Source organism: Vombatus ursinus, unplaced genomic scaffold (assembly GCF_900497805.2).
Source record: "Vombatus ursinus unplaced genomic scaffold, bare-nosed wombat genome assembly UNPS02014770.1, whole genome shotgun sequence".
Classification (NCBI taxonomy): domain Eukaryota; kingdom Metazoa; phylum Chordata; class Mammalia; order Diprotodontia; family Vombatidae; genus Vombatus; species Vombatus ursinus.
Window position 1 is genome coordinate 2616154 of NW_020954548.1, and position 16222 is coordinate 2632375.

The following is a 16222-nucleotide window of genomic DNA, read 5'->3' on the forward strand; positions in this document are numbered from 1 at the left end:
ATTACTATATATGCTATATGCTATATATACTATTATATATACATACACAAAGGAATTATATCAAAATATAGGCATCTATCAGTATCAATCTCTCACCACAGCTGTACATGTATATAAACATATATGAGAGTATGCACATGTATATATATATATGAATACACTTACATGTATCTACACATGGATATATATAAACAGTGCATATATGTAAAAGAGCACACAATATATCAATACATATACATGTATACACACATGTATGTATCTATATATGTATGGTGTATTTGTGTGTATGTAGGTTCAAATACAGGCTATATTATACCACTGACTCCACATCTAATCTTCAGCAAGTCATTCAACTGGTCCAGGCCTGCCAAAGCCTCATCTAGAAAATGAGGGGTCTGGACTAAGTCATCCTTAAATTTTTAATAATAATGCTAATTTCTATACCTGAGTTCTTCTCCTGGCTTTTCCATTTACTGGGTGTGTAACATGTCACAGAATTGATAATCTTAGGTTGGCATGACCTTAGAGGTCATTCAGTCCAAAGGTGTGACACAGGCATGAGGGCCACATGTGGCCCAAACCACATAGAAAATGTAATTGGGAAATATTTAACAAAATAAATAAAAATACAACAAGATATAGATAATATTGATAATAGGTGGTTTTCTAAGTTATATGCAACCTGCAGATATTCTTATGTGTGGTTTAGTGCCCCCTGTTTCTGTTTGATGCTACTGATTAGTTTACTCACCCCATAAAGGAAACCTTTCTACTACAGTGATCATTTTTTTTTTTGGAGAGGCAATGGGGTGAAGTGACTTGCCCAGGGTCACACAGCTAGTAAATGTGTCTGAGTGTCTGAGGTCAAATTTGAACTCAGATCTTCCTGAATCCAGGGCCATGCTCTATCCACTGCACCATCTAGCTGCCCCAACTATAGTCATCCTTGATGAGGGACTCATCCAGCCTTTGCTGAAACACTGCCATTAATCATGACTTTACCATCTAACAAGGCAATGCATTCTGTTTTTGGACCAATTTGTTGTTAGAAGGTTCTTCCTTACAGTAATAACAGCACAATTAAAAGATGGAGCTTTAAAGTTTACAATGTTTTCCTCACAATGACCCCAAAGGAAATCAAGCTAGTATGACTTCCATTGCTTTAGACATTGGAGGGACAAAGTAGCTTGTTCAGTTTGCACAGACAGTCAGGGGTGCAGGTTTTTTTTTTTTTTTAGTGTAGTGAAGTGATAAAGCCTGGGATTTGGAGTCAAAGGGCTTGTGTCTGAACTCTAGCTCTGTTGCTTACTCACTGTGTGACATTAGGGAACTTACTTAACCTGTCTGGGCTTCAGGTTCCCCATTGCACAATGAAGGACCGGGGACTAGATATGACCTGCAATGTTCCTTCCTGCTCTAAATCTTGTGACCTTGAACTCAGGTTTCCTAACTCTAGCTTCTGTACTTTTCTCAGTATATTCTTGGTACCTCTGTTACAGTGAATTGAAATCTGCCTTCCTATTTTCGTTCTGCTATCTGGGGCCACACAGCATAAGTCTAATTTCACCAATAGATGACGTCTTCAAAATAAATGAAGTTTTCTCTTTATATATTTTCTTCTAGGAGGTCCCCAGAATTCCATCAATCATTCCTCATTTAAATTGTTGCTATCCCTCAAATATGTTCCACTTTCTCAATGTGTTTTCTAACATATGGTATCCAGAACTAAATATAATAATCCAGATAAGGCAGGGTACATTGGCATTATCACCTTCCTTTCTGAATTGGAGGCTTTAAAAAAATCCTCAGCACTTAGTACCGTTCTGGCATATAGTACGTGCCTAATAAATACTTATTGACTTGACTTCCTTGTTCAGAGCATTATAGAGTAAGCCTTTCTTACTGGAGCTTCAGATCTTTCAATTTTTGGCAATGATATCACTTTGTTGATTCCCTCAAGCTTGTAGTCAATTAACATCCTTGAGTCTTTTTGACTCTAGCTGTATTTAATCAGATCTCTCCCATCTCATGCTTGTGTAGTTACATTCTGAGACTTGGTGCATTATTCAAGTTTAAATTAAGTGTAAAGAAAGCTGTCAGCAACTCCTAGGGCTTTCTGTCCACTATGCTCAGACTCTGAATGGCCAAGGCTGCCTATATCAGGGAATCCCCTTTGACTCTTAAGAGGAAAGCAGAAATAAACTGTTGCGTGTATCTTCTTTGCTCCTAAAAAAAGGTCTTCCACCTGAAATAAGAATTCTAGGGCAAGCCTTGGGGCAGCTAGGTGGCACAGTGGATAGAGTGCCAGGCCTGTAGTCAGGAAGATTCATCTTCCTGAGTTCAAATCCAGCCTCAAACACTTATTAACTTTGTGACCCTGGGCAAGTCACTTAACTCTGTTTGTCTCAGTTTCCCCATCTGTAAAATGAGTTGGAGAAAGAAATGGCAAACACTTCAGTATCTTTGCCAAGAAAATTCCAAATGGGGGTAACAAAGAGTCAGACACGACTGAAAAGGACTGAACAATAAGGGCAAGCCTTCCCCCAAATTAATTTTACTCGTTAAAGATGCAATCCAGATGAATGGAAAGAGTAATGACAAAACAGTTGAAAACTGAATGCTGCAAAATTATACTGACCTAGCTTGGAAATATATTTGATGCAAAAATTAAAAACATCAATAAAATATATTTTTAAAAATACAGTCAGAGAGCTTCAATTACCTAGAGTAGTTTGAAGGCTTAATTTTGTTATTAGGATCTATTACTATGAGTAATTTAAGGGATTTGTTTACTTATTCACTGGCTCTCTACCCTAGTACTCTTGCCACAGTTTGTCAGAAGTTGGGGTTAAGAGGGAGTAAGGAGAAATTGACTTAATATCCTCTCCTTCCTCCTATTCCTTCTTTCTCCTCCCCTTTTCCAAAATGTTAACATGGGTGAGAGTCAGGGGAAGAAGGAAGAGAGAAACAGTTGTTATACTTCATGGAATAAAACAGAAAGACTTGGAGTTAAAAAATGTAGATTTGAGTCTCATCTCTACCATTTATTAACTACGTTTCCTTGGGGAATTATTTCACCTCCCTGAGCCTCAATTTCCCCATCTGTAAAATGATGCTAATAAGACAGACATTATTCCTAGCTCATCTAGTTCTTATGAAGAATGTTCTTTGTAAACCTTGAAGAATAATCTCACACTAAGATTGTGTCCATCCAAAAACTTTGAAAGACTTCTGAACTCTGATCAACACAATAAGTAAACATTATTCCAGAAGAGTGATGATCAAACATGCTACTGACCTCCTGATGGAGAGATGATGGGCTCAGGGACAGATTGCAACATATATTTTTTTGGACACAGCCAATGTGGCAATTTTGTTTTGCTGACTATGCATGTTGGTTACAAGCGCTTTAGTTTTCTTTTTTTCCAGTGGGAGAGAGGGGAAGATGAGACAGAAAATGAGTTTTTGTTCATTGAAAAAATAAAATAAAAGATAAAGTCACTTATTTAAATTCTTTTCCCTTTTCTGCCTGTCAGTCTCTCAATCTGAACTGTAAACTCTTATCTGAGATATGGTCCCAAATTCCCTTTAACTCCTATCACACAATTTGAGTTATTAGCACTGGTGCTTAAGATCATTCTGCAGACTATATTTAGCAAAACTTCAAAGGAGCTAGATGGAATTGAGTGAGGTTTTTCCCAAACCCCACCATTCCCCAGGTTGCCGAGCAAATTAATGAAGGAACCTTTTAAAAGGGTTGTCAATTGAAGCTTTGATTAGTTACCTTTATCCTACTTCCTATCAGCAGTCAAAATCACTGTATTCTCTACAATTATAATTATTTTATTTTTTTGGTGAGGCAATCGGAGTTGGGTGACTTGCCTAGGGTCACATAGCTAGTAAGTATTAAGTGTCTGAGGCTGGATTTGAACTCAGTTCCTCCTGATTCCAGGGCCAGTGCTCTATCTACTGTACTACCCAGCTGCCCTAATTATTTTATTAAAAAAATAAAATATTTAAAACATTTAAAATATTTTAAAAATATATTTTATTTTCTCTTTGCTAAAGTTAAAAATTGAGACTAGAGGTTGGAGACAAGATAGAGGGACTTCATTCATACTATAAGAGATCGAATAGCTCATATGATGATAGGATTTAGAACTACATCATCTTGTCCATTTCACAAAAAGGGAAACTGAGGACAGGATAGAGAAAGGAAGAAATTTGCTCAAGATTGTGCAGGTAATAACTTATGACTGAACTTAGATGTTCCAACTACAAGACCATTATTCTTTCCACTGAAGTACAGATGTAGGCATATTATATCTCTACCTTCTCCTACATCTGTATCTGTCCCTGACTGCCATGTAACTGATTTTATTATAAAAACCCATTCCAACCATTGCTCTGATTTTCCTTTCAGAAAATAAATCAACAATGAATCTGTAGTATTAATCCATTTTTTACCTTTTTTCCACTTGCTTTGTCTTCAGCTGCTGCTTTTCCTCAACAAACGAGGTATTTAGAGCTCTATGTAACCTCTGGAACAGAGAGAAAACATAAAGAAAAACAATTAGAAACTCTTCCCTTACAGAGTCACATACTTCCAGTAGGGAAAAAAGCCCTGGCTAGGCATCTGCCCAAGAGAACAGAGGGTACTGAGTCAGTTCAAGAGAATGTTGGCTTTTTATTTCCAACTCCTGGGGAGGCTGGAAGTAGGCTCTACTCCCACCCAGCTTTAGATTCAATGAAGGAACCTTTTAAAGACCTTTTAAACCTTTTAAACCATTTAAACCGCACAAGAAATCTCCAAGTTGTCGTTCTTTCTCTGAAAGGAAGCCATATGACTGAATATTTAGTAATTATTTTGGGTGTGAAAAGGTCAGTTCAAACAGTCTATATAGAAAGTTCTGATTTTTTTGTTCTTATCTTAAGGAACAGCCAGTAGGAGAACCTCTCTGATAGAATCCGAGTGTCCTCATAATCTGAGCTACTCAGTTACATTAAGGGAATGAGTAAGGGAATTACAAGATCATAGATTTAGATCTGCAAAAAATCCCTTGACGGTCACCTAGTCCAACCCTCTTATTTTCTGGATAAAGATGATGAGGCATAGAAAAACGAAATAAATTGCTCATGATTACACAGGTCCTAAATATCAGAGCCAGGGTTTGGATGTAGGTAGGTCTTCAGACTCCAAATTTAGCATTCACTGCACACTGGTGGAAATGGCATGGTCCATGTATGGGGGTGGCCAGTGGTGTTACTGACTTTAAGGAATGTCCTGAAGGTAATCAACAGCCAAGACCTATGGGTGTTAGAGCTCACTTAAATGTGTCTCTTACCACAGAACAAAGAAATAGGGTGCTTTCTTGAGCAGTCTCTTCTATGGGGGTAGTTGTGCAGAAGTGAAAGACTTTAAAATGCTTCCATTAGGAAAGACTGGGTAAGACCAGTAGAAGACAAAAATAGGATATGAGTAGGTGTCAGTCCTGTCTTGACTTGATTTATTCAGTAAGCTGATTCATGAAATCTAAGCACAAAGCAGTGCCTAGCATTGTGCTAGGCTTTGCAGGAGATATAGAAGTATGCTAGGAAATTGTCCTGTTTTCAAGGAGCTTAATTTGATGGGAAAGTAATTTTAGAATAGAAGTTCTTGAAAAGGAGAGGTCTACAGACTCTTAAAGGGTCTGTGAATAGATTTCAAGAGGTTCCATGAAATTGGATGAGAAAAAAATCCACATCTTGATTTTTTTAACCTCTAACTGAAATTTAGCATTTCCTTCAATTATTTAAAAACATTATTCTGAGAAAGTGTCTATTGGCTCCACCAAACCAACAAGGGGTCCATGACACAAGTGAGGTTAATAAGAGCTCCTATTTTAGAGGAAAAAAAGAGCTGTAGCTTCTTATGTGACTGTCTACATGCTTCTAATTCTCCACACAGCTGGTTAATCCTGCATTTCATAGAGTAATAAAATAATAGAATCTGAGTTGGAAGGGACCTTAGAGATGATGTAGTCCATCCTGTATCTGAAAAAATAAGCTCACTTTAAAGCTAGGTTTGAGTTGTGAGCCTGACACTTACTGCCTGAGTGATGTTGGACAAAACACTTCACATCTCTGGCCTGTTTCCTAGCTGTAAAGCTAGAATGTTGGACTAAAAGATGTCTAAGTTTCCTCAGAGCACAAAATTCTATGATGGCTGATAAGTGGTCGTCTAGTCTCTGTTTGGAACCTATCAGTTTCACTCTCTCCCAAGCTAGCACGTTCCATTTTTTTTAACATCTGTTAATTATTATGAAATTATTTCTTATATTGAATTGAAATCATTGCCCCTATAAATTCCACCCATTTTTCCTAGTTCTATCTTCTGAGGCCTAACAGAATAAATTTCTCCCACATGATAGCCCTTCAAATACTTACATGGTTAGCACAAGACTCCCTCCAAGTCTTCTTGTTAATAGGCTATCTCCATTTTCTCCAGCTGAACCCCATATAGCTTGGTTACAAGGTCCTTTAATATCATAGTTGTTCTCTTCAGGAGGGACTCCTTCCCCAAATGTGGTATTTATTAGAACATAATTCTCCAGACATGGTCTTGCTTACTATATGCCTGACAACAAGAATTTGTTTTCTACATCCCCTGGTAGGGTTGGAATAGAGATCACAGTCCTCTGGACCTCCCATGACACTCACCTGACTGGTGTGAAGCCAGTATTTCAGCTTGGATTTCTTTTTGATTCGTGGTAGGATCAGCCTATATACTATGTGCTCTCCAATGGTAGTTAAGATAGATAAGCCGATGCCAATGCACAACATCACAAAGAGTCCGGAAAAGTGCTTAATACCCATTTGTAAAGTCTAAATGAGCAAAGAAAAGAAAAAGGAAAGCCATTTGCAAAGAATGACAATAGGATTTGGTCCATTGTAGTATACACACAGCCATGACCTTTATTCTAAAAAAAAAAAAGTCAAAAGTATAATACTTGTGTAGTCATTAAATAATAAATTCATTCACTCTTTAAACATTTGTTAGGTAACTACTAAATGCAACACATTGTACTAGAGCTAGATGTAGTGTGTGGATACAAATGAAAATGAAACAAGGCCCCTGCCTTCGTGGAGCTTATGATCTAGGAGACAAGATAAAATTCAATTTATCAAGCAGTTCCAAAACACTGCTATGCCTAATATAAAAAGGAGTCTTTGATTCTCCTGGTTCAGGCTTAGGATTAGGAAATGATTCAAGTTTGGTTTTTGTCATTAACCCGTGGTTGTCGCAAATGCTAAGGAGAAAAACCCTTCTCTGAGTTTCTGAGTCTAAAGGACCTCTCTGGGCTCTGTTATCGGAGTCTCTTGAAATTCTCCATCTGTTTTAGAGAATGAGGATATGGTCAAGGGAAGAATGATTCTAGGGAGGTTAGTAATCACTTTTTTGGGGTTCTTTGAGCCACTTCCTGGCTCTCTAGTTGCTCCTTGAACTTGTAGTCCCATCCCCTGAAGGCCTTTCAGCCAAATTTGAATGACTGTTCATCAATATATTGTAGAGGTAATTTTTGTTTAGGTGTGGAGCAGACTAGATGACCTGGGAGGTCAATTGGAGCTATTGCCAAATGTGCTGAACTGCTTTGATGGGTGGCGAGTATTTAATCTGAGGCTGACTGCTCACTTTTCAGGGAGGTTGTAGATAGGATTAATGTTTTAAGTAGGAATTGGAATATAGGATCTCTGAGGTCCTTTCTACCTTTTAGAATCTTAGGTTCTGGGATGTCTCCAATCTCAGAGAAGTTCCTTCATTGCGTAAATCTAGGAAAGTGTCTTTCTCCGTCAGCTTCCTCTTCCATGGCAAGATAAGGACACTCCATTCCTTCAGGTGTCAGGTCTAAGATGTGACTCTAAAACTTTTGGGGCCTCAGCTGTCATTATAGTTTATATGTACAGTATTACTATGAAAGACAATGTTTCCCTGAGGGAGGAGACTGTTTCATTTTTGTCTTTGAAATGCTAACATCCAGCACAGGGCCTGGCACTTTGTAGGTGCTTAAGAAATGCTCGTTGATTCATTTACCATTTAATGATAATGATGATGACCTTTGCTTCTGTGTACCACCTTTTAGCCAAAAGAATCAAAAGGAATTTCAAATTTTCTGAGCTTGACTTTTCTCTTTGTTTAGAGGAGCTAGAAGGAGGCATGTGCATGGGAAGACAGCCTCAGATGCCATCTTTAATGGTCTCTAATTCATCCAAGATTACAACTGGCTGGACAGGAGAACACTAAAGCTACTGACCATTTGCAGATTTCTTTTGGCTAACTTGTAGGGTTGGGAGAGGTGTGGAAATGCATCCTTTGGGCATATAACAGGCATGTAGATACATTAATCCATCTCTTCTATGTCACCCTCTCAACCCCCATTCCTCAACTTGGGGATGGAATCAGTGGCAGTGTAATTGAAAGAGAATGATGATGATGATGATGATGATGATGATGATGATTACGATGATATTAATGATAACAATACTTAGGTTTATATGCAGCTTTACAATTCAAAAGTGCTACTGCCTGCATTGTCTCATTTGATGGGTTTATTGTACCCATTTTACAGATGAGGAAATGGGTTTAGAGAAGCTATAAAGTGACTTTCTCTAAGTCATATATCTAGCAAGTAACAGAGGTTTGGAGTCCAACTCAAAACGCCTGACTCTAAGCTCAGAGAATTTTCATTACAAATGCTGTGCCTCTCAGTTCCTCCTTCCATTGGTCACCTCTTTCATTGCCTGTCTTGTATTCCATATCCTAAATATTACTATTCCCTCCCTATTCCCGCATCCTCCTGACCTTCATATTCCTGCTTCTGATGTTCCTTTGATTTCCATCTTCCTGTTATTGGCCTCACCACCAACCTAGTCACCTAAGCTTGAAGATATGAATTCATTTTTGACTCATCGCCTTCCTTTATCTCCTGGAAACTATCAGTTCTGCCTCTTCAGTTTCTCAGCTGGTAGAACAGAGGCTTGGAATATAAAATCTGGTTAGAAGTATCTTTAGGTCTGGTTTGATCCTGTCTCAAAGGGTATCAATTTCAGAGAGGCAAATACTGTATCCCCACTTGGTCTGTGGGAGTGTCAGGTTGGGAGGTAAGGGATACAGGGATATTCTGGGTGATTATCAAGCTTTCAGAGGATCTAAATGGTGGGAAAAATACAAAGTGTGAACTGTAACTGTGGGCAAGAGTCAGTAAGTTGTTGTTTAGTTATCTCAGTTGTGTCTTACTCATTTTGGGCTTTTTTTTTTTGGCAAAGGCACTAGAGTGGTTTGCCATTTCTTTCTCCAGTTTATTTTGCAGATGAGGAAACTGAGGTAAATAGGGTTAAGTGACTTGTCCAGGGTCATACAGCTAGTAGGTGTCTAAAATCATATTTGAACTCAAGTCTTCCTGACTCTAGGCCTGGCACTCTATCCACTGTGCCGCCTAACTGCTCTGCCAAGGGAAAGAATGATTGGTAATTCTCACTCAACATAGTGTGCCAGCCCTATATCCATGGATGATTATGGGTATAGCCCCCTTTTTTTTTACAGAGGAGGAAAGTGATGCCCAGAGAGATGTGATTCAAGGTTCCAGTGGAAGTGATGAGCAGAAGACATTCAAACTCTTAAATTCTCTTCAACTTCTTTTCCTAGCAGTTAAGGGACTCACCAAAGCTTAATAGTTCTTGCCATTTTATACACTCAATGCAGCACTTCTGGTGTAGTGAAAAAGAATTAGAAACAAAGTGGATGTTTGTTGTTAGGGGAGTGATTAAAACATTATGGTACATGAGGACTCTTCTTCCACTGAAAGAAATAACGAACACGAAGAATCCAGAGAAGCATGGGGAGACTTATATGAACTCATGCCTGAAGTAAGCAGAACCACGAAAACAATATGCTGCTGCAATAAATGTAAATAGAAAGAACAACAAATTCAAATTGAATAATGACCAAGCTTAGTCCTAGAGAAGATTTGAGAAAAGTACCTGTTTCCCTTCATTGTAGAGGGTGTGGATGTGGAATATTGTCAGACATAGTTGATGTTGGGTAGTTTTCCCAAACTACTTCCTCACCACCCCCCTGCTCTTTTTCTTAAAATCTTTATTACCAGGGATGGTTTTTTGCATGAGGGAAAGAGATGCAATATATTAGGAAATGAGTGTGATATTAAAAAAAAAAAGTAGTAATAAGAATGAGATACAATTAAGAACAGAAAAGTGACTGGAAAAGCAAGATTAGAGTTGTCCCGTTTAATAATGTTCTCTATACGATACTAGAAGATTTTGTAAATAATTCATTGTGAGAGGTAATTCAACTAGGTGGTTACTTGTGTGTATAGATTAGTGAATAGAATTCTGAGTCCAGTGTTCTTTCTATTATATCATACTCAGTAAAAATAATCATAGTCTACTGGGAGCTCATTATATTATGATTCATGATAGAACTGCAGTAATATAATCCAAGCTGTACCATATTGTAGCCTCTCTGTTTTAGGTCAAGTCCAATTCCAGTCTGTTTGGTAATTCAGAGTTTGGCATTAAAATGAAATGAGATTTTACATACCAACTAATAGTTAGCCATAGCATAGCTAAAGAAATTGACTTGAGGATGTGTTTCCTCCCACCTGCCTCCTTCCCTGAGTCCAGTTTGTGCTACTCTACATTAAAAAATTTCTAGTTAAAGCTCTGGCATTGAGTAAGTTCTTCCCTGGGTTTCTAATTGTCCCTTCTCCAATTTGAAAGGTGTTAGGGAGGAGGGAAGATTGATCTGGAAGTTAATGTGGCTACTCTAAAGAAAGTAACTGAAAATAGGACAAAAACTAATCTTATCTTTTTACAAAGCTGCATTTCATCTGTATTTATAATGATTCATACACTTATGATCAGTCTATTTTCTTTTTTTAATTTATTTTTATTTTTTAACATGTGTTTTTAAAACTTCGGGTTACAAATTTTCTCTCTTCCTCTCTCCCCACCCACCCTCATTGAAAAGGCAAGAATCTCGATACAGATGCGTAGTCATACAAAACACTTCCATAGTAATCATGTTGTGAAAAACTAAGTATATTTCCCTTCATCCTATCCTACCCCCCATTTATTCTGTTCTCTCTTTTGACCCTGTCCCTCCTCAGAAGTGTTTGCTTCTGAATATCCCCTCCTCCAATCTGCCCTCCCCTCTATCAACCCCTTGCTCTCTTGTCCCCTTCCCCCCTTATTTTCCTGTAGGGTAATGATCAATCTATTTTCCAAAAGACCTAGCAGAGTTTCAGAGCAGGGTAGTTCAAAAACAATCCTAGGAGCTGGAGTGGCATCCACATGAGCACAGGTCAAGAAGATTAGGATTCTTTAGCAAGAAAAGACCTTGAATGCTCAGAGTGAGTCTGATTGAACTCTATGACATGATTAAAAGTTTTGGGAATATCTCCATGAACTTTGCTTGCTAAATCTTAGAATTTTTCTAACCTCTTTCAAAGCTTAAAGGAGGTAGTTAGCTTTTGGACAGGAAAAAGAAAACATTTATTTACCCATTCAGCAGTAAATTTGAGTTACTCATTCCAAGAAACTGTAGAAAAGAACATACATTGCCATTTGGGAAAACAATACCGTGATCAGACAGAAAAAAAAGGCTTACTCTGATTTGGACATAACTGCTATTCTTCGTCTTCTTTTTTTCAATTCTTTAACGTTTTTATTTAAAGTTTTGAGTTCCAAATTCTATCTCTCCCTCCTTTTTTGCCCTTTCCCTTCCCTGAAGTGGTAAACAATCAGATATAAGTTATAGATGTGCAATTATGTAAAACATTTCCATATTAGTGATTTTTTATTAGTTTATTTATTTTTAATTTTTAACATTCACTTCCAAAGATTTTGAGTTCCAAATTTTCTCCCCATCTCTCCCCTCCCTCCACCCCAAGATGGTATGCATTCTGAATATTCCTTCCCCTGGTCTGCACTCCACTCCCCCTTCTCTTATCACTTCCCCTTCTATTTTCCTGTAGGGCAAGATAGGTTTCTATACCCCATTGCCTGTATATCTTCTTTTCCAGTTGCAACAGACCTTTCCTGCAGACCTTCCAGGTTGTCTTGGGCTGGAAATTTATTTCACTCTGTCTTTTTGTTGATTCTGCTGCTTTAGAATTTGTTTAGAGCCATTTTTTACAGGTATTTGGAGGGGTTTGGGGGAGAGCTCAAGAAAGTCACTGCTTTTACTTCACCATGTTGGCTCTGCCCCCCATATTAGTCATTTTGTACAAGAAGATGAATAAAATAAAAAAAAATGAAAGAAAGTGAAAAATGGCATGCTTCGGTCTATATTCAAACAATATCGGTTCTTTCTCTGGAGACAGATAGTATGCTTCATCATTAGTCCTTTGGGATTGTCTTGAATCATTGTATTGCTGAGAATAGCTAAGTCATTCACAGTTCTTCATCAAACAATATTGCTGTTACTTTGTACGATGTTCTATTGATTCTGTTCACTTCTCTATACATCAATTCATGTAAGTCTTTCCAGGTTTTTCTGAAATCATCCTGCTTGTCCTTTCTTATAGCACAATAATTTTCCATTACAATCACATACCACAGCTTGTTTAGCCATTCCCCAATTAATGGGCATCCCTTGGATGTCCAGTTCTTAGCTACCACAGAAAGAGCTGCTATAAATATTTTTGTTCAAATAGGTCCTTTCCCCCTTTTTTGGTTGTCTTTGGGATATAGAGCCATCAGTGGTATTGCTGGATCAAAGGGTATGAATAGTTTTATAGCTCTTTGGGCATAGTATCACATTGCTCTCCAGAATGGTTGGATCAGTTCACAGCTCCACCAAGAGCATGTTAGTGTCCCAGTTTTCCCACATCCCCTCCAATATCCAACATTTTCCTTTTTTGTCATATTAATTGATATTCTTCTTACCAGTTGTCCACATCATTAGAACCTCTTCAATGTTGAAGTCAGAAATGGGAATTGACTTGAAAGTCATTTCCAGAATTATTAGAAGCTATATTAGAGTAATTCTGATTAAGCAATTAGCTGGTTAATTCTAGGTTATTAGGAATGTGAAATATGGATACATATGTATACACATACACATATATTGCCATTTGAGCATATAATTCCAAAGCTAGACTAAAACATTGTCATAACTTTTTCAATTTTCCATTTTTTTCTGTAGCTATCATATATTGCTGCTATTTTAAATGCCCTATTAATATTTTCCTTCTTGCAGGATAGTAACAGCCATGTCCATTTTTCTTTGCAGTGTGATAAGGTTTCTTCCAGGAAATCCAATTTGGCAGTGAGTAGGAGAGGAGAAATGATGGCTTTAATTCTCTTCTTTTCAATTCTCCCCATACTAGAGCAAAGAAGTCCATTTCCTACTCTGGAGATTTAGTGGAGTTCAGATGACCTTTCATTTGCTATGGAACTAGCACACATGTTCAATTAGCGTTCAGTGCAGGTGATGTTGAAAACTAAGCAAGTTCAATACATGACTTAAGGACCAAAGCAGATCCATGAGATTGCTATGATAATGTCTCTTTGAGGCAGCAGCTGAGGAGGTCTCTGAGAATGAGACTGTTTTCACTTGAGGATGTACTATTTGACATGGTGATCAGTGCTATTGGTACAATGAAGTTAAGGGAAGGGAATTCCAGTTTCTTGTGGCTCTCTAGTGAGTTAAGAAAGTTAGTATGGCATAGTGGAAAAATTACTAGATCTTGGCATCGGGGCACCCAGATTCAAATCTTAATTTTCTCACTGCCTATGTAACCTTGGGCTAGTTAATGAATGCGTCAGTTTTCCCATCTGTAAAATGAAGGCATTGAATTATTTTGCCTCTGCTATCAATCTATGATCCAAGCATGTTAATATCTGGGTGCAAGTAGCTCTTCACTTTTCCATGGTTACAAAGCACTTTCTTCACAGTCCTGGATTTACATAGTACACATCATCAGTCCCACTTTATGAGTAAGAAATCTGAAGCTCAGAGAGGTCAGAACCAAGACTTAAACCTGGATCTTGTGTTCCTTATCCTACATATCATAGTGTCTCTCCACACATTAATATGATATAACAAAGATGTTGTTATGAATATTGTCAAATTAAGTTCTTCTCCTTTGGGGCTTTTTGTATAGCTATCTGTCTAATTATCCATCCATCCATCCATCCATCCATCCATCCATCCATCCATCCATCTATCTATCTGGACCTGTGGTTTCATTGATGTTTGGAAATTCTGGTGAGGAAATACTCTCAAATGACATAATATCTATACAATGCTTTACCAACCTTAAAGTGCTATGTGAATATTAGCTGTTGTTATTATTACCAATACAGACACTGAAGAGTTGTGACTGACCAGGATTCATATAGGCATTAGAATGTATTAGAATCAGAAAGTGAACCCATGCCTTCCTGATTTTAAGGCTAACCGTCTATCAAGTATGCTATGATATCACCTTGAAAATCAAAGGTGATTTGTTTAGGCCAGGTACATTGAATGTTTTGTAGTGGTCTGAAGAGTTACTGGGCCTGAGAGGCAGGATGATATAATGGAAGGAGCGTTGTATTTGAAGTCAGAGAACCTGGGTCAGATCCCAGCTCTGCCACTTACTATCTGTGCAAACTTGGCTTAGTAATTTCCTCAATTTGGGACTCAGGGTGAATGTAAGAGGTGGTAGAATGAGGGGGAGGAAAGGAGAATAGAAAAGAAGAGAGGAGAAGAAAGGAGAGGAGAGAGGAAGGAAGATGAAGGGAGGGGAAGGGAAGGAAGGGGAGGAAAAAGAGGATGAGCGTATGTGTATCTAAGTCTAGGCATCAGAAGTGTTGGGCCAAAGACTTGACAACTATATATCTTTCTTATTGTCAATTTGCCAGCATCCCCATAACTGTCAATTATATGCTGCCACTTTTGCTTTTCAGGTTGTTTTAGCTAGATAATTGATTTGAATTCCTCATCTTTGTTTCATTTAATCAAAAAAGGCTCAATCAGCTATGCTTGATGTAAGCTTTCCTTAATTATTTTATAATGCAATCATTGCCTAAATATGTTCCCTTCAGAAAATGCAGTCAGGACCCGGAAGACAGGATTGTGCTCATTTCTTGCATATTGATTGCTTATCTTGTTTTGTAGGTGTTCTCTAGAAAATGGGGCTCAGGATATCTATAACATAACCACATTTTGTTCAATTAGAAGGAGTCCTACATTTGTGGTCAGAGGAGCTGATTTCCAATCCTGGCTTTGTTACTTACAACCTCAATGAACTCAGGCAAGTCACTTAATATCTCTGGGCCTCAGTTTCCTCATGTATAAAATGAGAGAGTTAGAGTAGATGACTTTTAATATCCCTTCCAGATCTAAAACCTTGATCTTAGAGAATCTGTGCCTGATGTATACAGACCAGTGGTTCCCAATGGTTTTTTCCCCCATGAATCCCTTTCAATAACAAAAAAATGCATTGTGAACCTCAAGATAACTACTCATAATTTTCTGCAATTATTTACTGATTATGGCTCCATTAAGGAATTTTTAGCACAAAACGCTTAGATTATTGTTGTGAGCCCCCCAGAGGTTCTTGAACCAGTTGATCTGGACAATACTGGCTTTTGAGCAACTCTTGTTGTTCTTGTCTTCAGGTATTGAAGTCTAATATTCCATTGGTATTTATACTTCCAAACTCAACATTTCAATGACAGTTAGATGGTCTCTTTGGGCTCATGTCAAGTAATCAGGACTGCTGAACATTTTGAGGACACATTGGCTATAGTGTGATGCAGGAGATAGAAGATAGAATTTGTCCTCAGGAAGATCTGGCCTCATGTTCTGCCTCTGGCACTTATTAGCTATGTGTTCATGGATGGGCTACTCCCTTTCTCACTCTGAGCCTCAAATTCCTCATCTGCAAATGGGATGGTAATACTTGTCATATCTACCTCACAAACTTCATAGCATCGTAGATTGAGAGGTAGAAGGGACCTTACAGGACATCTAGTTCAACCTTATAATTAGGATGAGAAACCTGAGGCCCAGAAAGATGGTCACTTGTGTAAGGTAACACAGGATGTTAGTGAGATAGCCAGGATTTGAACTCAGTTGCCGACTCCAAATTTAATGTTCTGAAAACTTTAAAGTGCTATCTAGATGTTTGTCATCATCATCATCATCATCATCATCATCATCATCATCATCATCATC

At 38.0% G+C, this 16222-nt stretch overlaps 1 protein-coding gene across 1 annotated transcript in view; it reads right to left on the reverse strand.

The window, feature by feature from the left end:
- Positions 1-16222, reverse strand: part of GRIN3A (glutamate ionotropic receptor NMDA type subunit 3A) — a 217483-nt gene that overhangs the window by 11089 nt on the left and 190172 nt on the right. The window contains exons 8-9 of the mRNA XM_027863113.1: positions 6700-6864; positions 4468-4541 (exon numbers count right to left, since the gene is read on the reverse strand). Coding sequence (XP_027718914.1) covers positions 4468-4541; positions 6700-6864 — 239 coding nt within the window. The remainder of the gene's footprint in view (positions 1-4467; positions 4542-6699; positions 6865-16222) is intronic.